This window comes from Solanum verrucosum, unplaced genomic scaffold, assembly GCF_900185275.1.
Source record: "Solanum verrucosum unplaced genomic scaffold, falcon-dt-bn FXZP01000165.1, whole genome shotgun sequence".
NCBI lineage: Eukaryota > Viridiplantae > Streptophyta > Magnoliopsida > Solanales > Solanaceae > Solanum > Solanum verrucosum.
The window spans coordinates 1,753,675-1,778,903 of NW_026020340.1; the positions used below are offsets into that span (position 1 = coordinate 1,753,675).

The 25,229-nt window shown below is 29.8% G+C and overlaps 3 protein-coding genes and 1 non-coding gene across 4 annotated transcripts; 2 read left to right on the top strand and 2 right to left on the bottom strand.

The window, feature by feature from the left end:
• Positions 1-43: 43 nt before the first annotated feature.
• Positions 44-6,846, bottom strand: LOC125837058 (phosphoglycolate phosphatase 1A, chloroplastic-like). Its single transcript, XM_049516199.1, has 11 exons — positions 6,454-6,846; positions 4,842-4,909; positions 4,568-4,660; positions 4,422-4,493; positions 3,808-3,879; positions 3,054-3,113; positions 2,882-2,934; positions 2,405-2,502; positions 1,711-1,810; positions 413-516; positions 44-328 (listed from the first exon to the last, which is right to left on the bottom strand). Exons 1-11 carry the CDS (start codon positions 6,707-6,709, stop codon positions 222-224), a joined length of 1,083 nt encoding a protein of 360 aa, XP_049372156.1. The 5' UTR covers positions 6,710-6,846; the 3' UTR covers positions 44-221.
• On the top strand, positions 6,261-6,364 carry LOC125837296 (U6 spliceosomal RNA). Its single transcript, XR_007443515.1, has one exon. It is a non-coding gene; the product is annotated as a U6 spliceosomal RNA (small nuclear RNA).
• Positions 6,847-14,182: 7,336 nt separating the features above from the next.
• LOC125837161 (fatty alcohol:caffeoyl-CoA acyltransferase) lies at positions 14,183-17,082 on the top strand. The gene is made up of 2 exons (XM_049516303.1): positions 14,183-14,699; positions 16,004-17,082. Exons 1-2 carry the CDS (start codon positions 14,238-14,240, stop codon positions 16,925-16,927), a joined length of 1,386 nt encoding a protein of 461 aa, XP_049372260.1. The 5' UTR covers positions 14,183-14,237; the 3' UTR covers positions 16,928-17,082.
• Positions 17,083-17,922: 840 nt separating this feature from the next.
• LOC125837261 (protein FLOWERING LOCUS T-like) lies at positions 17,923-20,029 on the bottom strand. The gene is made up of 4 exons (XM_049516425.1): positions 19,832-20,029; positions 18,927-18,988; positions 18,336-18,376; positions 17,923-18,153 (listed from the first exon to the last, which is right to left on the bottom strand). The coding sequence occupies exons 1-4, from the start codon at positions 20,027-20,029 to the stop codon at positions 17,930-17,932; spliced, it is 525 nt and encodes a 174-aa protein (XP_049372382.1). The 3' UTR covers positions 17,923-17,929.
• Positions 20,030-25,229: the final 5,200 nt, after the last annotated feature.

Consider the following 25,229-nt stretch of genomic DNA (forward strand, 5'->3'; position numbering starts at 1 on the left):
GAAGTACTTGAACTTAGACTTCATTTTTTACCAAGAACCATTATTATATCTAGAAAGTTAAAATGGTACTCTTTACATTGCATTATGCAGTTTCTCATATGCCTAATTTCAACTCCCATCTTCTTTTAGCTAAAAGAGAAACTGGGATGCATAAATGAAGTGCTTTTGTAAACACATCAAACACAAAGAATGGGATCGCCACGCGTAATCAGTGGATTTGCTCAAACTGCAGCCGCTTTAATAGAGAGGAAATCAGAAATCTTGTTGGCGTAGAAATCCGGTTGTGTAGAGTTGTTGGGATCTTGAAGCATCGATAAAGATGTCACGCCTAAAACATGAACAAAAGATAGTGTTGGATGACAAATTTTGAAGCATATGCCTTATAAGGAGAACAAATTTTCCTTTCTGATACCTGAGAGAACCAGAAGAGTTTTGCAGCCACCATTTTGTCCAAACACTATATCTGTATCCAATCTGTCACCGACCATGCATATCTGTGACTTCTGTATCTTAAACCTGTTGCGATAACATTAAAGAAGATGAAGAAAGAAAAGTTATTGAACGTCCAGTTATATTCACATCTACACTGCCTTACAGATTAGGAAAATGCATAATAAAAACTAGTCTGTTTCTGTAAAGAACTATGTAACGTTCAACAGAACGACAGTTTTCTTCCTATGAATATGAACCTGAAAATGATAGAAGGATTTAGTTCATGTTTGATCAAGAAAATTGCTTGATACATCACAATGCCAACACTACTACTTCAGCATACATACGTTGAAGAAAAAGTTCGTAAACACTCTTTCTATCTCTTTTATGAGAGACAGTACAAATACTACCGACATAAGCATGATGCAAACATTTAGGTCAGCCTTTCAAGGCTAAAGCCTAAAAGTATAATTACTTCACATGCAACTAGAGAGCACTAATCAAACTTGATCTAGAAGTAAGGTAGAATGATTTTGATATTTCTCATGATGAAGCATTCATCATAGGATGACAAAGTTTCATCAGCAACTAAACAAGTATACATCTGAAATAACTAAGAACCACGGCGATTATATAATGCTAGTGAAGAGCAGGGGTGGAACTACATGGACGAGGGGGTTCAATTGAATCCCTGTCAGAAAATTTCTTAGCAGAAAATCATTTTTTTTTGCATATATATGAAGTGTTGAATCTTCTTGTTATAAGTAAAGATATTTAGCACATTGCAAAGGCGGTTCAAAAATTGTTTTAGGTCATAAGTTCAAACCATGGGTATGACATTCTTGTACATTTTGAATCCCCTCATGGAATTCCTGGCCCCGCAACAGCTGAAGAGTCAATGGTAATAAGTTACAAGTTTCAATTACCTGTATTGGAAATGTGAAAATGCTACATTTATAGTTAAAAGTTCATTTATGGGAATCACAAGCTTTTGGAGCAGCATTAACTTTTTAAATTTGTTTAATCTACTAAATTATAGCAAATCCAACATAATCATCCTGCATTTAATCTTGATTTTGCCAACACCCTGATGTATAAAACCTTGATGACTAGAAAAGCTTGCTGATTTACACATCAAAAAGTTAATGTACTCCGGCAGAGAGCGCATTCAGCCAAAAAAGGAGATAAGGGAAGGGAGCAGAAGGCACTGACAAAGAGTGCAAGTAAAGAAGATAATCTAGGACAAGCCATAAAAATTGTAAATAATTAGTGCCATACTTATCAGCCAAGTAGTCCATCATGAAGGTCGAGGGTTTTCCTACAACAAGAGGTTCGCGCTTTGTAGAGCCTAGGATCGCACCAACCATTGAACCACCACCTGAAGCAACAGAACAGAAAGGATGCAGCTTAGTTTAAATATGGAAAAAATATTGCATGGCTAGGACTGTACAGAATGGTCAAAGCAGATGACACATAAGATTTAAAAAAAAGATTAGCTAGAGTAGCATCTTAACTTGGCAACAAGTTGATGACATTGTAAATGCTAAATGAATAAATCTTATCATTGTTCTAACTATATAGAATTCTTCGAGTTTAACGACTAACAAGGTTGATCCAAATTAGTTCAGTAATCAACTATTCAAACTAGTTGACACCTCAACATTTCTTTCAGATGAAAAAGCAAATGACATGGCTCAGAAAGGCTCTATAGATAATGACTAGGACGAGAGCGTAAAAAGGTAAAACAGGAAAAGAATTGAAGTGTACATCACAATCGCAATAACATGTGATAAATTCTGATTGCAAGAAAAGCTCTTATTGTAAATGATAGTGCTACAGAAATAATCACATTGGTGCTAAGTAGATTTAAGTCCAACAGAGAATGGGTTCAACAACTAACTTATGTTAATGAACAGTTTAACTCACAGAACAAACATGTGAACCTAACTTTAAAGCATGAGAAGGGAATAACCTGCCCATTCCTGAGCATCTGTAAGATGGGTAACAGCATCACGATTTGTAGCAATAAAGAGACATCCTGGATTTTCACGTATGCACAAGGTAGCATACCTTCATTACAGAAAGCAAGTTAGAGATGTGATATCAACAGGTAAGAGAAGATTTATACAGACAGGTGAATGCACGACATAGGAAACCTATACAGTTATAATACCCTTCACTTTTCCCCGAGTCTTGCCTTGAATACAGGGTTTATATGTGCAGATAGTAATTCTAGTCTGAATCAGGTCCTCTAGCAAGGGAAATATTTTAGCATGGGATAGCTAAAATGGATTAGATGATCAGAACTTTGAGCAAAGAAAAAAGTACTATATGAGTGGTTAAGTAAATTGAATATTAAAATCCGAACAAATCCAAAACAAAGTAATCTCATAGTTAGATATTATTCGGCAGAGAATGTGATACAGAAAAGATAAAAAGGATAACTCACTGAATCTTGTGGTAGTTGAAATAGCGGTCAAATCCAACAACAACAGCTCCGACCTGAAAGGTATAGACACAACTCAGCACAATATATTCAAAAAATAGTAGAGCTTGGTCTGATTTAAACATAGAACACACATGAGAACAAAATAAGTTTAGAAGCATGAAATGAGGCATACATCCTTATCCTGCTCCATCATATATCCAGGCTTTAGCTCTATTTTCTTGTCACCGTCTTCCTGTTAAAAAGAATAACACAGCATTCAGTTCAAATGTGAATCTGGTACCAAAGAAGGCACCGAGCAAATGCTCTGTAGCTCTCTCTCTCTCTGAAATCTAACTATAAAAAGAGAAGAAAAGAACATTTTAAAACTATGTTATCAAAGTAAACATTGTTAGTGGGATCATTTTCTAACTTTCAAAGCATAGTTGAAAGGAAGTGCCCAAGGCATGGTTCAAATTGCAGCACTCTGGCTCCAAGGTTACGTAATTTAATCTGCAGTGTAAGAAAACGTGAATTTTGGTTGAAAGATGCAAATGACATTCATTGTTTCTTTTCATTTTGCAAGTCTTGTTTATCTCAATCTTCTGGCCAAGTATAAGACTTTTACACTTGACAAAGGAAAAAACATAACAAAGACAGAAAATGAGAGACATGGTATAATCCTAATAGCTATAAGACCTGATTTATATTAGGTAAGATAAATGGCTGTGGCGACAAGGCGAGAACACAACATATCACTAGTTCCACAGGTTAGTTAACTAGAACGAGAAGATAAACATTCATTCATAAACCATTAGACCAAAATTTTAATAATTTATTGATTTATTTGAGGTGAAAAACTATCAAGAGGTCAAAAGTTATTAACTGCAAGACATGTCATAGCTTATTCATAAAATAGAAAGGACTGTCTATTATTTATTTCTACATACCGGTCCTCCAAGATATTGAATACCAGCTAACTCAAGCTCCTTCAAGATGCCATCCTCACCAACAACGTACACCTTAAAAATGCACACCAATTAAACAATATGGCAAAACATTTTAGGCTTTTAGCAGTGAATCCATGCTACTGAATTTTTTATTTTTTATTTTTTTGGTCTGTGGACAAGTGACTGACACAGTCAAAAGATAATACCACAAATCCGTGTCACTGCAGCTGAAAGCATTAGACGCAATGTAATATGAGATCCACAACTTATCAGACAGTACTTTTACCTATTCTTATTTCAATAACTCAACACAGAAGACAATTAGTATCTGGGATAATGAAAAAGTAATGATTCCGAAATCCTTTAAACATCTAAATGATCCATGATGGTAGAAAAAATGTCTAATTTTCGAATTGAAGTTGAATTTTACTCCCTCTATTTCAATTTGTATGTCTTACTTTCGTTTTTAGTCCGTTTCAAAAAGAATGTCTCTTTCCTCTTTTGGAAACTCTATCATTTTAACTTTCCACATGGCATGATTAAGACCACAAGATTAAAAGGCATTAATAGTCGCTCGACAATAGGAAATATGCTGTGAATTTATGATGGCTTACCTTTTTATCTTTTGGGAAGTCAATAGACTTCAAATAAGCAGCTGCAGCAAAGGATGAAGCAAAAATTTCCTCCTGGAAAGTGACTTGCTATAAGAACTATTGATCCACTTAGTCATAAATATGAACTAGAATAACAATTAACTTACCTCGTTGACACTAAGACCAAGTGTTTCAAATTTTTTCCCGTACTGCTTTCTAGACTTTGTTGAGTTGTTGGTAACAAAAACTAATCTCTTTCCCTGGAGAATGAAGTTACCGAAACGTTAGATGGAGCAACCAGTTCTCTAATAAACGATTTTGTTGTCATACTATTCATATGAAAAATGTAATTTTGGTTTGAATCACTATAAACTGAATGCTACGAGCAATCTTGTAATCAAATTTAAGTACGCAAAGCATCCCATCATTCGAAACACTAACCTTTTCCCTGAGCAAATCCAAAGTTTCAGGGACTCCGTCTATCAGTTTATCTCCTTTCCATATGACTCCTGTATATAATGGAGGAAAAAAGGACTTTATTTTAAGTAGCTTACTCAACTTTTTTGCTAGGAACATATTATCAACATTTCTTTAAGGATAATTGCGACAAAAGATGATAAGGGAAAGGAAAAGAAACTTAGACTATCACCTGTTAAAGATGCTAACGACCAGACCTCTCTATAATAACCATCCTACATAACAACATTTCACTATAACGGACAAGTTTTCATTGGTACTGATATTTCATTTTATGTTACATTCAACATTTTGCTATAGAAACCAAAAATATTCAGACAAACTGATGTTACAAAGAAGTTTGACTGTATCAGGAAAATTTTTAATTCACATTCTTCCTAAAATTACTTCATTTAGGTCATACCACTATCGCATAAAAAAGTCTGAAATGTATCATACTCTAGGGGTATTCATTTTAGATTCTCACTATGTATAGAATAAATTCAATGCACTCTATATCAGATGCCATATTCTGGCCAGACACAATACTTAAAATGAGAGTTGAGAATATGTCCTTATAAGAAGTTCTGGCTTTAATTTCCCAACTTTATTTATGATTACTATATCTTTCTCCCCTTATGAATGACATTTAATTTTGTTGGGTGTTCGAACAAAGTGCCACATTAGTAGCAGAAAAAATTGGAAGCTATAGAGAAGGTGCAACAAAGTGACAATATCGCACCATGTAAAGAGTATTCATGCACTTTGGCTAATTCTACTAAATACTTCCCACCAACAATAGGTTCCAAGTAACTCCGTCTACCAAGACTAGGACAAATGGGAATAAATCACCTAGTGTTTTTTGTCTCTGCTAAGTGTTTTTTGTTAAAATACTTTTCATAAAAGAACTTCGGGAGAGTAGCAGTCCATGTTTGGCTAGTCAACCTAAAATTTATTTAATTCGAACAATAATTGGCCCTTTATCAAGGTTCATTAAGTGTTTTACCCGAAAAAAAACTTATTTTTTCAGCTTCTAAAAAACAACTTCCACTATCACTCGAAGTCATTTTTTTTTTTCCTAGAAGCTTGGCCAAACACCTCAATTCTCTAAACTAAGCACTTCTTCTTTAAAAAAAAAATGTTTTGACTTCCCAAAAGCTTGATCGAACATGTTATTAGCCCAATAAAGTAAAAACCCACTAATCCTAAGTTGTTTATATCATGATTCATGAAACAAGCCAATATTGCACTAAATTTAGTATTTGACACACACCCATCGACATTTTTAAGAGTCCGAGCAACAAAGCAATAAACACTCACACACAAAATGTAACACCTTTAACTACATCTTCCAACAAACAAACAAAAACTCCACTAAAACACTTTAAAAACCACCCAAAAACCGTCCCTTTCCGAAACATCCAATAAAATTAGAACGATACAGAGAAGATTAACATGACCTCTCCACAACTATGACACACACAAATCAAGAAAATGTCCCATTAACACTCAAAACCATCATAAGCAATCAAATACACAAACACCCAAATCAACATTAAATCAAAAAAATCCAAAAAAAATAAAAATAAAATCATACCATCACAATCAAAGATGAAAGTTTCAACAGAATCAATGAGTTCTGCAGGATTTGTAAGTGGCTGTGCTGAAGCTTTAGTAACAAAACTTGATTTTGATGACTCCATTCTTGAATTTTTACAATTCCATTTAATGGGTTTTGAAGAATTGTTCAATGGATTTGAAATGTAAGAGAATTTATTTGATAATTTTTTGGAATTTGTAAAGAAAAGAGTTGAAGAAGAAGAAATGGTTGCTGTTACTCTGATGCTCAGCATATCTCTTTTTTTTCTATTTTTTTAAAAAATAAATCTGTTCTGTACAGAAATAACTGATTTGAGGTTGTTACTAAAATTAATATAAAAAAAATAAAATATAAAAATGGTAAATTATTAGTAAAATAATAATATTAAATGAAAAAAAGAATTGAGTGGATGAAGATAGATATATATTAAGATGGAAAATGCAAGGCTGGGAATTAACTCTGTTCTTCTTCTTTGCTATCTTGCTAATTCATTTTTTTTTCGATATTCGTATTAGAATTCGATTAATTTAGATTCATATCGCGATTATATACTAATGATTTTTTTCATGTTCAGGATGTATAGTCTCATTTGCTGCAGCACATCTTTTTATGGCTTATTATTATTCTTTTTTTTTTAATTTCTTATTAAATTTCCAATATTCATATTGGAGTTCGATTCATTCAGATTCACATCGCGTGCATTCATTAGGGGAAGCACTTTCTACCAATAATTTTTTATACTTAGAATTTAAAATTGAAGCCTCTGATTAAACTTATTTGTTGCACCATATCATATGATGATCTCTTGATATTCATTCTTTTTTCTTCTTCTTTTTTATATTCTAATTGAATTCCTTTCTTCTTCATTATCATATTGTTCTTGTTAAATACTACTTACACAAGTAATATATTATAATGCTTTATAATGAGAAAGAAAGCTATTAATACTTTTATAATTTTACTAGTAAAGAGTATTATTATTTTTTTACATTAAGATTATGATAATGTATTGAAACGATATAAATGAATGGAAGTTTTTTTATAGAGATTTTTATGTAAATAGCCGCTAGATTTATTGTTTACTTTTTTAGGCAGTATACGCTTATTATATAGTAGGAAACTACACCTCATGACGTTAAAAATGAATTGTTGCTTCTTTTTTTTACTGTGTGAGTGTCTATTGAAAACAGTTTTTCTACCACAGCTGTACCGATCCAGCAAACAACATGTAATTGGGCTTTTTCCATTTGAGTTGGTTGGGCTTTTCCCATTTGGATTGGACTAATAGACCAAGTCAGCGGCCCACACTTTTTGATGAATAATTTCAGAAGCCAATAATATTCCACTGATAGCTATTACTATGGTTACCAATAAGGGTCAATATGTCTCGAGTTCGAGTCTAAAATATAAAATTGTTTTTAGTTAGGCGCATTTTACCCCCTCCGGCTCTTCATTTTTACGTTGATAGTTACCTACTAGTACACATAACCCTTGAATCTTGATGTTCTTAATTCCATTCTACATCAAATAAACATTGTTCTTCGTAGCGCTTTTCCTCTAGCTCCCTCTTCTATTGTACATGTGCTGACCATAAATTTGTCTTTTTATTTTCTTCAACTTTGTGGTAATGAAACGTACCCGCTCCAGGTTCAAAATCTCTTTTAGTTTGAAATATCGATCCATCACGATTAACCAGTCTAATACCACGTCATGGAGGGGTCTCGGCTTCCATAAAAAAAATTAGTAACTTCTACGCTAGTCTTCACAATTACTCCACTTCCCTTCCTTGCTTCGAGGAGGTTATATAATAGTAACAGAAGGAGACAGATATAAAATAGAATCTTACGTAATAACTATCCCGTTAATCAAATGTTCCATTAATTATACGGAGATTGTCTTTAATTCTTGTACGACCAACTAATTAACACTACACTAAAGCATATATTATATTAATTATTAATGCTAATCCCCCAATCAAACCATGTTACTATTATTTTAATATTTATATTTCGATTAATTTTTATAAACTTTCCAATCATATATTTTTTCTGCATTAAGGCAAACACTACTTATTACATTCCACTAAAAAAATTATTATAGTTAATGTGGAAAAAAACATTAATGACCCATACTTTATTTACTAGTAGTACTATTTTATTTATTTCTGTGATTTATAACCATAAGTATCAATTGTCTCCATCAAAGGAGCTGTTATATGTTGAAGAATGACGCATCAAATTAATTACCCCTTATGTTGTTGGCAAATGTCCACTCAGCATTGTCGTGGTGGAATGAATACAATCTTTTCGTTCTTAATTGTATGTATTGATGAGTTCTAAATTTAGGTTATAGAACGACTTCAAGAAAATTATCTGATGTAACGGGTTTGACCTTTTTTATTCTTTATAATAGAACTTTCAAAATATTATAAAAATCTAGCGATATTATGTATTTCTATAGTAGATATACACGATAAGAAATCATAATAGTAATCACGTTCTCCATAGAGATGGCAGCAACACACGTTTGTGACTTGACATATACGTAAAGTTTGATGTTGTGGCGGAGCCACATATATTTGAGGGTTGTTGATTAATAATACTTTTTCGTCGAAAAATTACATAGCTTGGCTTGGTAAAATATATTTTTTATGTTTATATATATATATATATATATATATATATATATTACATATTGACACTCCTTGACTTGTACACGATTTTACTTCTTTATATTTTGACACTCCTTAATCAAAATTCTGAATCTGCCACTGATTTGATGTCTTCACAGTTCACATACATACAACTTCTACACTGAAAATATATATATACACATACAATTAAAACATATATTGTAATTCACGCGATTTTAATTAGATTAGATATTGTAGTCATTTAAAATTTATTAAATATAAATTTATAAAATGATTTGGATTATATTAAATTTAGGAATATATTAGTCCAAATAAATATTATGGATTAATATAATTGAGTTAATTATTTAAATCTAATAAATATAGATTTAATTAAAGCTCGCTCCATAAACCCCATATGGCATGTCACTTAAATTTGATTGGTCAAAGAGAGTCATCTTCCAATCACAACTCCTCTATTTTAAAACTATAAATAGGGGTCCTCATAATTCAGAAAAGAGAACGAAGAATTCTAAACAAAAAGCTAGAGAAAGTTTGTGGATCAAAAGCCACAAATTTCTCTACAAGCTATAAGTTTAAGAATTTTCAAGAACTCAAGAGTTCAAGAATTCAAGAACTCGAGAGTTCAAGAATTCAAGTGTTCAAGTTTAAGAATTGAAGATTTGAAGAAGTCAGTATCAAGATAAAGTTCAAGTTCAAGAACAATCAAGATCAAGATCAAGCTCGAAGCCCTTGGATTCAACTAGAAGTCAAGATAAAGTTCAAGAAAAATTAAGTTCAAGATAAAGTTAAAGTCCAAGTTCATCAAAGATTCAAGAACAAGCTCCAAAAGCCCTTGAATTTATATTCGAAAAGGCGAATTTAGAGGAATCATAGAGATTGTAACACTCACACTTTGAAATAATAAAACGATTGTTGTGATAATTTTTTCGTTCTTGATTATTGTTTTCTCGACGCAAATTTTACTGTCTACATATATATATATACCGTGTATTTTGCAACATTTCTTTATATATATATACCGTGTATTTTGCAACATTTTAAAAGAAAAAGAATGCTATGTTTTTTGAAGAAAAAAATCTCGCTATATATTGAAAAACAGGCATGAATAGTGCTATTTATGATTATTTTTTCCTAATAAAGGCATGTTAAGGAATACTTTTATTAAAATAATGGACCTTAAACAAATTTGATTCAAATTAATTGACGACCAATATAAATATATCAAATATCGAATAAAAAAACATACTATAATCAAATAACCCTATACTCTTTCTTATTACTTCTTGGCCTTTCATTTTATTATGAATAATTTATGGCAAAAGTGTCTTCCTTATCCAACCCCAACCCCCAACTCCCTAGTAGGTAGACTGGTATCTTTCAATGTCAAATTAAACCTTAAGCCCACATTTCACAATGAGTGGGGTTAAAATTTATTTGTATCGAGTATTTAAATTCTACTTTAAAGTATAATCTTCGTTGGATATGTGAGGAGGAAGCGTATGAATATGTCAGTAAAAAGTAAGTGTGAGAGATTGGTTGTAGCACGAGTTAGAAGAGATATATGATTAGACATATATAGCAACTTTAACTTATTCATAAGGACACGGCCTTATGTAGGAGAGTTTGAAGGTCGAAAATTAAAATAAAAGGTTAGTCGGTAGTCAAGTCTTGTCGCACTTTACGACGTAGCCAGTAGAAGTAGGGGACTAGCTTCCTCCTCGCCTCTTCTCCTTATTAGTAGTCGTGTCGTCTCTTATTATTCAATGTATATATTATTATTGTATTTATTTTGTATCTTACTATTCAGCGTTGTCATATTGTTCTTATAATTCTACTTTGAAAATATACTTTTTAAGTTGTTCTACCTCACAAAAATAAAGTAAAAATTTACATATATCCTATTTTCTTCAGCTATTATCTTCAGATCTTTTTCATAAAGACTACACAAAGTATATTGTTATTTAAAGCCACTACTTTTTGACAAATGAAATTGTGCTACAAAACATTAATTTTCTAGTAAATGGCCGTCACAATTAATGATTGAAATATAAGCACCATATATGAAATGGCATTAATTAGAATATTTAATAATATAGTTGAACTTTGTCCCTCCACATATTGGCTCTAATTAAATTCAAGAAATGAATCAATCAGATTTGTGGTGGAATAGTAAGTATTTCTTTATTCTTAGTTAAATGTATCAAATTTGAATGCTCTTAAGTACAAAGTCATCTTTGTTAGAGAGCAATTTACCTCTCAATATGAGATTTTTTAACGCAAATCAAGATTTTTTCAAACTTTAAAATAAGTACCTGACACCGAATAAAAAACCAAACATGAAAATAAATTCAATAAATGGAAGTTCTTTATCTTCAATATACAACCATGTGCCATTGGAAAAGAGGTCACATCCTAAAGGTCCCCTTCTATTATATTTTGTCTTTTGTAATTCATTGTTTTCCTTCTTCTCATTTTTATTTATAGCTTGTTTAGTTAAGCTTCTTTAAAAAAAAAATGCTTATATAAAAGACTTAAAGTGTTTAGTCAAATTATTAATTAAAAAATAATATGTTTTTTATTTTTGAGTCGTTGTAAAAATTATTTTTTAGAAATTGAAAAATTATGTAGCCGAATGAATGAGATCTCTTCCTTCTTTTAATTAAAAGTTTTGAGTTTAAGTCTTACAAATAAATTTTTTTAATAAAAAAATGTGACACGAATCCAGTTATGCAAGATTCAAGTATCATCAAACTGTATTTCTATAAATTTTCTCTTTTTTTCCACCTATTGATTTAGGGGATCACTTTTACAAACAAATAAATAATAATAAATGAAAATTAATTAGGAAAAATGTTGATGTTTCAAAAGTCAAACCAGCCATTGACTAATATAAAAAAAAAAAACTGTGGTAGTATGTGACACTAATTAAAGAGGAAATAATTTGGTTGTTCCAAAATTAGTAAGGACAACCTTAAATTTAGATGAGAAGTTGGTTGAAATATTAGTTAACATGAAGAATAATGCTAATTAAAAATCATTAACTCAATAATCCAATAGACATTTCTTTAGTTCGATTTACTTTGAGGCAAAATTTTAATATTTATGCAGTGATAATGTAAAATATTTACACAATCATGTTACTTATTAGATAATTATAAATAAATGTTTTCAAGTAAAAATGTAATAAAAAAGGTGACTAACGTACTATAATGAACTAAAAAGAACGGCTTTTACAAAACTTCTTTCCAATATTGATGTATATAACTTAAATCTTGATTTTTAATATGTGGAGTTTTAATTATGTTTTAATAACTCATTAAAATAATAATATTTTTTCAACTAACTTTTCAAGCTGTTTAATGTTCAATCATTTTCATAAACTGTTAACTCAACTAATTATTAAATGTTAAAGTTAATAATTAATTGTAAAGTAGAAAGGATAATGATGGAGTTGTCATGACTTTTTTATAGTAGAAAAATCAAATAATAATTGATAAGTTAGCAGGACCTTAATTTTTCCTTAGATTTTTCTACAAAAGTATTTATGATTTTATTATAGAAAGTTGAAGATCTCACGTATATACATAAAATAAAATTAAGTTGAATCATAGTATAATTAATATGGTTGCTAAAGTAGGTGGAGACATTACATGGTACATAAAAGATCTATTTTTCAATTGATACCTAGTATAAACCGATAATCATAACTAATTACCGACAGACGGTTATGATAAAGTGGTAAGTACTCTTTTATCTTTAACCAAGAGATCTCGGGTTTGAGTCCCCTTGGATACAGAGTCTCTTTTGTTAGAGAGTGTTTTACCCCCAATGTGGGATTTTCCTGCGTGAATTCAAATTTAATCGGGCTCCAATATGGATACACCAACAAAAATCATAAATAATTAATATGATTTTTTCCCTATTTTATTTTTTTTGGGTGGGGGGTAAAAATTAAAGACGCATAAGGTAAGGGGAAAGACCAAATAAAAAAAATAAGAATATTTCATAAGTTTGACGGAGTTGGATTTCTCAGATAGTCACTTAATTAATAATTATCATCTCATAAAGTTTTTTATTATTATTATTGAAAAGAAAATTAAAATCAAGAAGAAGGATGACTCTTTAAGATGATAATTATCAGTTGAATAATCATTTGAAAAGTTAATCAAAACATAACATTATGATTGTTTTGTCATCTTTTAATAATGGGAAAATTTCAACCAAATACCATTCAACGATCTAGTTTTTCAAATATGTATACAATGTATACATAATGCATATTTCATATTAGATATACATATTATATAAATACATATACACAATATATACATATCATGTACAACCAAAGTGTATAAATATATATACTTTAGCCATGCTACTAAACTAGATGACTGAAGAATACATTTATGTAAAGTTTCCATTTAATAAATTTTGTAATATTTTAAAGATATTTTTGACCATTTTTCGCAATTAAAACTATATAGGCAATTGTCAATTAGTATGACATCCTTGAGAAGAAATTGAAGGCCAGTTGTACTGATAATGAAAGCCCTATAAATGTAGTAATATATTAGATTTAAACCACTATACTTCTTACAATTGTCACATATCTAACTTTATTTATCTCTATAGATCTCTTTTCTTATTTATTTTTACCTAAAAAACATGTGCAACCCATGTAACTAAAAAAATCTCTTCCAAAATGACTTCATCCCCTATTCCATCTTACCTCGAAATTCACTGGTTCAACTAATTCAGATTCGTAATGACGTTTCCTATTAAGAACAGATACATATTCAGAATTTAAAGTTTATGAATTTCCATAACGATCTCAAGTTAAGAAACAATTTTTTTAGTTTTTATGAATGTGTATATTATAATCTAGATACTTATCTGACAAAATAGCATAATTGAAGTTCTCCATTTCTAGGGTTCGAATCAAAACACTCTTGTTAATTAATTAAGGTGAAGCTAAGGGGTCCAAACTATATGACCACATGCACACATAGGTGGTCCCTTTCACCATACTCGATTTTAGTATAAATATACAACTCATAGCTACAAAAACAAAACACACCATACAAAAGAAAACACAAACTTGTATCACTATATTCAATATTTCAATATGGGAACCCTATACCAACCCCTTGAATCACCAATCCAAGACCTAAAAGTCACAATCCATAACACTAGCTTAGTGTTCCCATCTCAAGAAACTCCAAAAAAACCTATGTTCTTACCAAATATTGATCAAGTACTCAATTTTGATGTCCAAACACTACATTTTTTCAATGCAAATCCTGAATTTCCACCAGAAATTGTGACGGAAAGACTCCGAATCGCGTTATCTAGAGTCCTTGTCCATTATGATTTTTTGGCTGGGAGACTTAGGATGAATCAAGAATCAAAAAGATTGGAATTTGATTGTAATAGTGATGCTGGGGCTGTATTTATGGTTGCTTCAAGTGAATTAACATTAAATGAGATTGGTGATTTAGTTTACCCTAATCCTGGTTTTAGACAACTAATTGTTCATGAGAACATTGATATTTTGGAAAAAGATGATAAACCACTTTGCATTCTCCAGGTATATATTCATGATACTCATCATTTGATTACTAGTACATTTATAAATTTGATCTCTCGTCTTCATATTATCTGTCTCTTAAGATTTTTATACGCTTCTTTAAAAAGATATTTAATAGTTGGGACTCTGGATCGATGTAGGTTTTGAACGATAGATTCAACTGAATCATGTATTATATGTTTGACACGAAACATGCACACACGTATACATGTTAATATGGAAAAGTATTACAAATTCTAGATCTGCCTCTGGTTATAAAAGTATTCTAAACTACATATTTTATCTCTTCTTTAAGGGTTTCCCTAGCTAGTTGGTGTAATGAATGTAGATTTGAAGGGGGGGTAAGAATTCTATCGAAGCCTTTTAACTATGGGTTAATCTGAACTCAGAATTTTAGACACAATATATTTGCCCTTTTGTAGTCATTAATTAATTCCTTTCGACTTTACACTAAATGTCCAACTATTCAATGAAATTCATATAGCCAACCGACTGAGCTACTAAGATTCCCCGTAATGTCAATGTTTTGTGCTACCTCCCATCAAGAAAAATAAATGATGACCTTTCACTTCATTTATCGAAATAATAATAGGACCAATCGTTTCCAACAACTACACTATGTGAAAAATTGTCTTTTTTTTGGGATCCGGCATTCGATACTCATGTTTGAAGCATAACTAAATTTGATTCATATTGAGAAATTCTATTTTTTCTAGAGATAATATTATCTTTACCAAATACGATTAGTTCATTTTTAGTGCTCAAACCTGAGAACTTTAATTTTTTTAAAATACCTATTTAATAGGTGATTGCTAGTCTTTAGCTTAAGTTTAAACACTAGTTAGAAAGTAAAAGTGCACAAAATTGTCACTTATTAATACTACTACTATAAATAAATAATATATAATATATAATATATACTATTTAGCTATTTTACTTTTTTCATAGGACATATAGAAGGGTCATATGTACCTTTCAAATAATTAAGTATTCACCTACTACCCAGCTGTGCTTTATGCAAAAGTTAATAAACACAAATATTAATGACAGACATGCATAAATCTAAAATTTATATAGTGAGTTCAGAATGAATTTAATTGAATTCGCCCTAATTTTACCTCTATTTATTGCAAAAAAATTACTTTATATTATCTTTATATTTTAACTTGTTGTAAGTTCTCATATGTAACTTTTTTTATTTTATACATTGTTGATTCATTCTTTTATGGACAGTTACTTAGAATTATCTTTTAGGGAATTTGATAAATCAAAGCTATAACCACTTAATTGTTTACTTTTTTTAGGTGACATCATTTAAGTGTGGTGGTTTTGTAATGGGCTTTTCAACCAATCACATAACCTTTGATGGAATAAGCTTCAAGACTTTCTTACAAAACTTAGCTTCTCAAGCATTTGATGATGACAACAATAATCCTAAACCCTTAGCCATTGTCCCATGCAATGATCGTACCCTCCTAGCCGCTCGTACGCCTCCACGTGTCACGTTCCCACACGTCGAATTACTCAAATTGGATGTCCCCATTGGTGAAGAACTAAATGCTAAAGTATTTGAAACCCTACAAGAAGAACTTGACTTCAAAATATTTAAGCTCAATTCAAGTGACATTAATTCCATGAAGGAAAAGGCAAAAGACGAAAATACCCCTAACTCGAAAATCACGAGTTTTAATGTGGTAACTTCTTATGTATGGAGGTGTAAGGCGTTGTCGTACGATGATGAGAACAATTCAGAACGAATCTCAACTGTTTTATTCGCAATTGATATTAGACCTAGGTTAAATCCACCGTTGCCACAATCTTACGCTGGCAACGCTGTGCTGACGTCTTACGCGTCATCCACATGTCACGAACTAGAAGAAGGGCCTTTTAGTAAAATTGTGGATTTGGTGTCACAAGGGAGTAAGAGAATGAATGATGAATATGCAAGAAGTGCAATTGATTGGGGTGAAATTAATAAAGGATTTCCAAATGGGGAATTTTTGCTTTCATCATGGTGGAAATTAGGGTTTTCACAAGTTGAATACCCTTGGGGGAAACCAAAATATAGTTGTCCTGTGGTTTGTCATAGAAAAGAAATTATATTGTTGTTCCCAAATATTGATGATGGTATAAACAACAACAATGATGGGGTTAATATATTTGTGGCTCTTCCTCCTAAGCAAATGAAGAAATTTGAGTCTTATTTTAACAAGTTCTTGTTGGATTGAGATACATATATATGTATACCTTCTTCTTTTTTTGGTGTGATTTTTTAACAAGCATTTTATATATATATATGTTGTAACTTGTAATCATGATGATGTGAGTGTTGAATTTCAATTATCTTGTATGGTGATGTTAAAAGTGTAATAAATGATTATATTTGTATATCTTTTTGGATCGAATAAGCTTTTGTGAAAGACAGTGGAATGAATGTTAATGTAGCAAACATAAAAATCATATTCGTATGTTATATCTATAGTTTGTATACCGAATGGATCTATTTGTATATTCGGTATACAAATGAGTCCTGCAATTAGTTTTATTTGTATATTCGGTATACAAATGGATCCTGCAATTAATTTTTATACAACACATATGTATACCGAATGGGTCTATTTATATATTTTGGTACACAAATGGGATGACAGAAAACATGGAATGTTTGCAGCGAATTACAAATAAAAGAAACTATGACTATAGCATTTAATTTAAATTAATAATTTGCTATTTCATACAATTTTCCCATAAAAATTTAAGTGACTATATATGAAATGAAGTGATTATTCTTAATTTCTATTTTTCTATTTCTTTCATTTTCTCCCTTGGGTATTAATTACCAACTGGCAAGGCATGATCCAATATTTAATTTGTTTGAAAACTACCAAGGTGCTAATAACACCATGTAACAAAACCATTGATTTATAAAGGTTGAATACAAGATATATAAAATTAAAGAAAGATTATTCTTTATTTTCATTAATGTTGTTCTAAACATGTATATATATATATATATAGTCATCACCAATTCTTTGTAGAATAGTTGATATTACATGATATGATGACTACTAAAGACTTTATTGTTATTTTTGGATATATGTATGTTGTTCCTGGCTTCTAGAAAATATCGATAGATGTATGTAGAATAATTCTCTAAAAGAGACATATTTTTTAAGGGAATTTGACACGAACAACAACATTTCTTAAGATTACAAGCAACATAAACAAAATTATATTCGACGACCACCAGTACCATTTTCTCTTTGACAATTGAAATAAACCGCAGCTACCGGCAATCCAAAATTATAGACCTTTGCAAACTCCCTTGTATCGAAATTTTGGCGATTTTCGGGAGCATGGACAATTTCTCGACGCAATTGACGAAATAAAACTAAAACAAGTCGATGTATTCCCATTGTAGGTCTTGGGCACTCATAAGATACAACTTCATTGCCTATATAACACAAAATAAACAATCAAATATATAAAAGATACAAGAAATTTTAGATCGCAATTTAAATATTTCTATTAAGCAAATTGAAAATTTTATGAAAAAACATTAGAATACGATACTCTAAATTTTGTGTCAAACAGAAATATATTAAATCTTATTATTAGTATGAAGGAAAGACTTACCAAAGGTTACTCCTGTGCTTGCTGGGATATCATTGACCAACCTAACAAAGTTACTCAAGAACATGTAATTGTGTAATTTGAAAAATAATAATATATACATAATTTCATAGAATTGAAATGAGAAGTAAAATATTGAAGTTGAAAAATAAAATCCAATATATTTGCAAAAGAGAATTAATAATCAGGCAGTATGGTAATTATGAGTTTGATAAAACTCGATAATTTTGATTTAGATCATGTATTTGTATTTTTTAAAATTTTCATTCAATAGTACAAATAATTAATTTGGAATAATAAAAAGAAGTATGATCCAGAACTCATAATAACAAAAAATTCTGACTCTGCCAATATTAATGTTAATATTCAATCTATGAATATGTCAGTTCTCCTAAATTTTAATTTGAATATTAATCTCAAAACATACTAACTATGATAAGTTAATACTCTTGTATAATCAACTTAACTATCATAGTATGTTTTTACTTAAATGGAAATATTGATAAAGTCATCACACATATTTGACAGTTGCTATGAATCGACGTATGAAATTAAAGTTGATATTATAATTTTATAAAAGAAGAAAAAACGAACCAGTGCAAATACTCCTTGTGGTAAGGATTGCTCGGAGTTGGAGCATCAGGATCCACCATAACCTTTCACAAACAAGAGTGAAAAATAAATTTAAAATGGATTTTCTATTATCAAAAAGTAGGAAAATATTATTAAAAAATAATAATGGTATTATACCATCATGTAATTCAACATATAGCATGCTAATGGCTACGTATTTACCATGCAATTTAATATAATTACTTACAATTACTTTCTAAGTGATCTTATTATATAAATAATTTTTACATCATTAATAGACATAACTTAAATTTTTAAACATTGTTATCTATATATTCTTAATGCTGAGAATTTTCATCAAAATACTATTTGATTTTTAATACCATTATTATTTTTTAATAATATTCTTTATGACAGTATTTTCACTCATTAATTAATCACATCCTAGAAAACACATTTTTTCTCATCGACAACAATAACATATTTAGTGTAATTTCGTAAGTGAACAAGTCTGGGGAGGATATATGTAGCCTTACTCCACCTTTGTAAAGGTAGAGATGTTGTTTTCGATAAACCCTCAGATCAAGTTAAACATATCAAAATAAGTAAGAAAAGTAGGAGAAGGAGAGTATGAATAATAATAAATGAAACTAGATAAAGTTCGACTGCCTACTAATCTTCTACCCTACTTATCGATCTTTATATATCTTCCTATCTAGGTTCGTATCCTTGGTAAGTTGTAAGTGTGTCATGTCATATCTTATCACCTTTCTACAATATTTCTTCGACGGACCTCTACCTCTTCTCAGACTCCTTAACATAAGAAAAGAAGATTTTAAAAATGACACGAGTACAAAATGAAAACAATGATACTTGTGTATATAGTTTGTATATAATTGTATATAAATTGTGTATATATGGTATACCAGAGTGTAAAAAGTTTGAAGATCATCCCCTTCAATTTCAACACTAGGTTGGTTGATAACCATAGAAGGCCTCAAATCACAACCATTTCTAACCTCTCTATTGTTATAAACAACTCTTAGGTTAATAGACCTTGTGAATGGATCCAAAACATCACCTATCACTCTAGCAACTGTCAATGTATCTCTTTCTCTTTGCATGATGAATATATAATTGATGAATACTATATGCAATGAGTCAATGATATATATATCATGATGAGTTAGAATTAAAGGGTATTTATACAAGCTAGTTTTTGGTGTATATCCACTTGTATTGTGTTTTTGTGTGTGTCATTCCAAGTTTTTGGTATTCTTTTTGTTCTTTTTATCTCTTTTTGCTCCAACTTGATGATAGCTCTTTGCATATATGCAATTTAAAGCACACAAACAAGAATCTTATCAATTCCACAAGTTTGATTTTGAGGTGTCATGCATAGTGATTTTTTTAGCGACAATAAATATGCATATTACTAAAGAGTATTGCTAAAAAATTTACCGTCATTAATTAATTGTCGTTGGATTCAATATCGCTATAGGCTTTAAAGATATTTGCAAAATATGTTAGATTGTCTCTAAAAAAATATATATTTAGTGTCAGTATTTGATGAATAATCACTTTATTTAGTTGCATTTACTTCTACTAATTAGTTGGGTTTTTAAATTCATTTCTTTTAAAGAACTTGCCAAAATAGTATTGTAACTTTGGGAAACACTATCTTGATTGTTTATTACACAAAAACATGTTTTTATCTTTTAAATGAACTGATCTTTAATTTTATCTTATTCTAAACAATCGAACTAGTAAAGAATAAGTGTTTTAAAGGTGTGATATAAAACTTATGAGATATTATGATGCAAAAAATATATTTTTTTCTGCAAAAAAATATTTTTTACGCAAAAATATAGCGTTTTAAAGACGTGAAATAAAACTTATAAGATATTATGATGCAAAAAAATTATTTGACGTAAAATAAAAATAGCTCAAGACCATATAAAGAAACAAACACTTCATTGTCTCAATCAATATTGGAATAATATAAACGTCATTGGTGAAGTTATAATGGGTCAACTGAAATGGGGCCCAATATTTATTTTATATTTATTTTTAAGTAACGATTTTAAATTATTTTATAAAATATAAAATAAATATCTGATAAATATTATTAATTTGATAAATTTTAAGTGATGTTGATTAAAGATTTTAAAAATTTGTTCTAAAAAAAAAAATTAAAAAATAAAAAAAAAAAAAAAAAAAAAAAAAATAAAAAAAAAAAAAAATAAAAAAAAAATAAAAAAAAAAATATATATATATATATATATATTGTATGGTAGTAAATCATCTCATTCTTTTTCTCGCAAATCTAATGTGAAGAGACTCATTGGGATTATCATAATTAAAATATTTTTCTTCATCGACTTGACTTTATAATCAAAGTACTTACAATATTTACACAAATATTAATGGCATTCAACGTAATAAAATTATAACTAAAGATATGAATTTAAAATTAATGGACATAGTTAAAATGGTCCATAATTTCGAAAAAAAATTATACTGATAACATTAAAGTAGAATAATTTTTTTTTTACCAAAATGCCCTTGCCAAAGCAGCTATGTCGACGAAGACCTACATGCTTCAGCATCAACTCTCTCCTATATATTAAGAGAATATGCATATGTAAACACATAAAATTACCGTTGAATTCAATTTTTTTAAAAGTGTCCAAAATGTTGAATTCCATTATTCATATACAATTCTCTATATATGATGGTCTATATAATAAGATGAAAGAGCAAAATGAAAAAATAGGAATGGTTGACTTGCAAGAAATATTAACAATTTATTATTCTATAATAAAGACACTTATTCTAGAATATTATTTTATTACTTGTACATTTATCTTAAATTCTTTAATATCGAATATTGTAAATGAACATCGTCAATATTAGAGTGACCACAAAATTGATAGTCATTTTCCTCTTTATGTAAGGATAGCAAAGAGGATAAAAAAGAATACTCTACTTTTGTTCAATTATTTCCTTTCTAAATCATCCTATGATTTTTTTTTTCCAATTTAATTTATATATACGGACAATGTAAAAATGTATACATATGTTTTAACATATTCTAAAAGTTAGTTTATCTTACTTTTCAAGCTACTACTTATTATTTATGAACGATTATTTTCTTGTAATTATATTTTGATGACCTAATTATATAAAGAAAAAATATGTGTTACTATTGAAAGTTAGTCTCTCTTTTTTTCTAGTCACTAAATAATGGGTGAGATATATTTAGACAATGCACTACACCAGAAAAATATACTTAGAAGAATTGAAATATTCAAATGTTCGAACATAGTATAATTGGAAAGAGAAATTTTGGTCCCATTTTTTCTTTAGAACATTATTCGTTTGGTCAAAAAGTATTTATTATGCATTTGAATTTTTTTATTTTATTTGAAAATTAATGTTTTGTCATGAAAATTATAAATCCAACTTAAATTTGTTCTTCAAGTTTGAAAAATAATTTATAACTTATTTTTCAACTCATTTTTTATTTAAATTGTTTTAAAATATATTCAAGCAGGAATATTATTTCAAATATTCACTAAAAAAATATTATGAATCTATGGCCAGTTAAAAGGGCCTCTAAATTTGTTTTTAACTTGGAATAATAAATCTTGGTCCCACAAAGAATTTTATTGTCTCGTTAGGTTAACCTTGTTGATGAGGGTTCGATTCTTTATCGTGTAATTCTCTTCCTCATTTTTTCCCTTTCCAAAAAATATAAATAAACTTGGTCCCATATTTAATTTATTTTATATCTTCACCCCTCCCTTTGACGAATCCTATATTTATTGGATAAGGTTTTGATTCTTTACTTTGCTTGGATCGCGAATGAAACTCTTTGAAAGGAGGAAGTCACAAACGAATCCTCTGACGGCGATCCCTCCTTGGGAGCTTTCACCTTTTTTCTCTATGATGAATTCATAATTTTAGAGTTGAAGATAAAGTATGTTTATTATCTAAGCAATCCCCTCTTGTCATCTTCATCAAATATAATACACAAGTCAGCTAATTTTTTCCTCTCTTTTGGAAATTGATACCTCCTTCGTTATTTAATTGTCTTACCTTTTTTTCTAAATTTAATTCAAAAAAGTCATTTATTTATTTAGTAACTCTTTACGTTCAATACCTACATGATATATTTAAGATTAAAATATTCTACGAGCATTTTTGGTACACATATGATTTTAGTTAAGATTACAAGATTAGAGAATCTAACTCGTAGAATAAATTAAGGTAAACAAATTAAAATGGAGTGAATAGACATTTTCCCTATTTGAGGCAAGTAATTTTGTGGCTTTTCACATTCTGTGATGAGTCCAACCCAAATGAACAATTTTACTTTTAATTTTCTATCACATTTTTTTCTAATCTATCTAATGTTTCGATTGAAGTAATCGTTCCATTATTCGACAATAAATGTATTTTTCTAAAATGTTGGTAAATGCATGAACGTCTATCCTTTGATTCAAATTTAGGATAAAAAATGTGAGACTTTCGTTAAGAATATTCTATTGAAAAGTATGATAGAGATCGCAAACAGAATATTTTATATTTGACGCAACATTATATCTCAATTATGTTTGTACGTAGTAGACATACGTACAAGAAAAATTGAGGAAAAACTATCAAATTAGACAAACATTCCTACCATATTTACTAATTCTCTCTATAGTTTGAAATAATTACATATTGTTTCACTAATTAATAATTTCATACCAGATTTCAGGTCAAATACACTTAAATGCGTGTATCTTTTACCATATACACTAAAATAAGGAGAGATGAGAGAAGGAGTTGAGGGAGGTGAACGAGATAGTCTATGTATCCAGATAAATATGAATTACACTAGATATGTGTATTTGGGATACCAGATATAAGGAGAGAGGCTAACGAGAGAGTTAGATAACATGGATCCACTTGAATACAATGTATCTACAACAAACTACACCTAATTTTGACCCCATATATCCAAAGTCCAAAATTGAGTAAGATTCCTAATATTGCAAATTAGCATGAATCTAAATAATTAGCTCTTAAAGTACTAGATTTGTGTTGTTTACCCAAAATTTAAAGGGAAAATTACGTGTAAAAGAAAACATATATTAGTTAATTAGCTAACATAGTTATAGTTTGAATTAATTACGACTCGCAGCTTAATTTTAGTTGTCATTGCGTCGCATGTCCTCTTTTATACATATACAAATGCAAATTATACACATATCTATACAATGCTAGATATACAAATACAATTATCCTCTCTCCACTCTATGCCCTTTCTAGCTTGCCTCTCTCCTCTCTCTCCCAATCTCGATTGTCTCTCTTCTCCCTCTCCCAATCTTGCTTCCCGAATATACAAATACATATGTATATCAGTTATATATATACAATTATCTAACATATATACATATACAGTTCGTCTCTCTCCACTCTCTTCCCTCTCTCGCTCGCCTCTGTCCTCCATCTCCCAATCTCGCTTGCCAGATATACAAATATATATATGTATACCAGTTACATATATACAATTATTTTGACAGATATACATATACAATTCGCCTCTCTCGCTTGCTCTCTCCTCCCTCTCCCAATCTCGCTAGCCTCTCTCCTCCCTCTAACATGTAGCTATGAATCCTAATTAGCAAACTATAGCTATGGAGCATAATTAAGTTATTTTTAAGTAGTTATATGCGAAAATTCCCCAAATTTAAATACATGCATAAATTACATGTGGCATCCAGAATGGATATTTGTGCATTTTTCCTGACTAAATTTTAAAACAAGCCCAATCAAAGTGACAGACCAAAAGGTTGGCAATTTGGACCCAATGTTGATGACTTAGTTTGGAACACCATGGTGAAAACCCAAAGTGGTTAAAAGGCAAAGATCAATAGTCCATTTAGAAATGAAACAAGAGAAAATTTCATAAAGGGCTATAGTATAAGTCTATATTACGGCGGACAATGACATTATTGATATTTACATAACATCACGATATTTTTCTGTTTATTTTGTATATGAGTTTTCGCGTATGTGTATCTAAGATACAAATTTTTGGGAGGGCCTTTAATTATGTGTGTGAAGGCCCAAGACTACATTAGTTGTCTTCCCTTCTAAAACATATGATCCAGCCCAACAAATAAGTTAAACCAAATTATCAGGTCATTTCTCAAGCCCCTTATACAAGAGTAATCTAAGGGAACATTTTGTGATATAACAACTTAAGCCATATTAGCAATACTTTTAAATTATTATAAAAATAGCTAAACTTTCATTTTATAGAAGATTTTT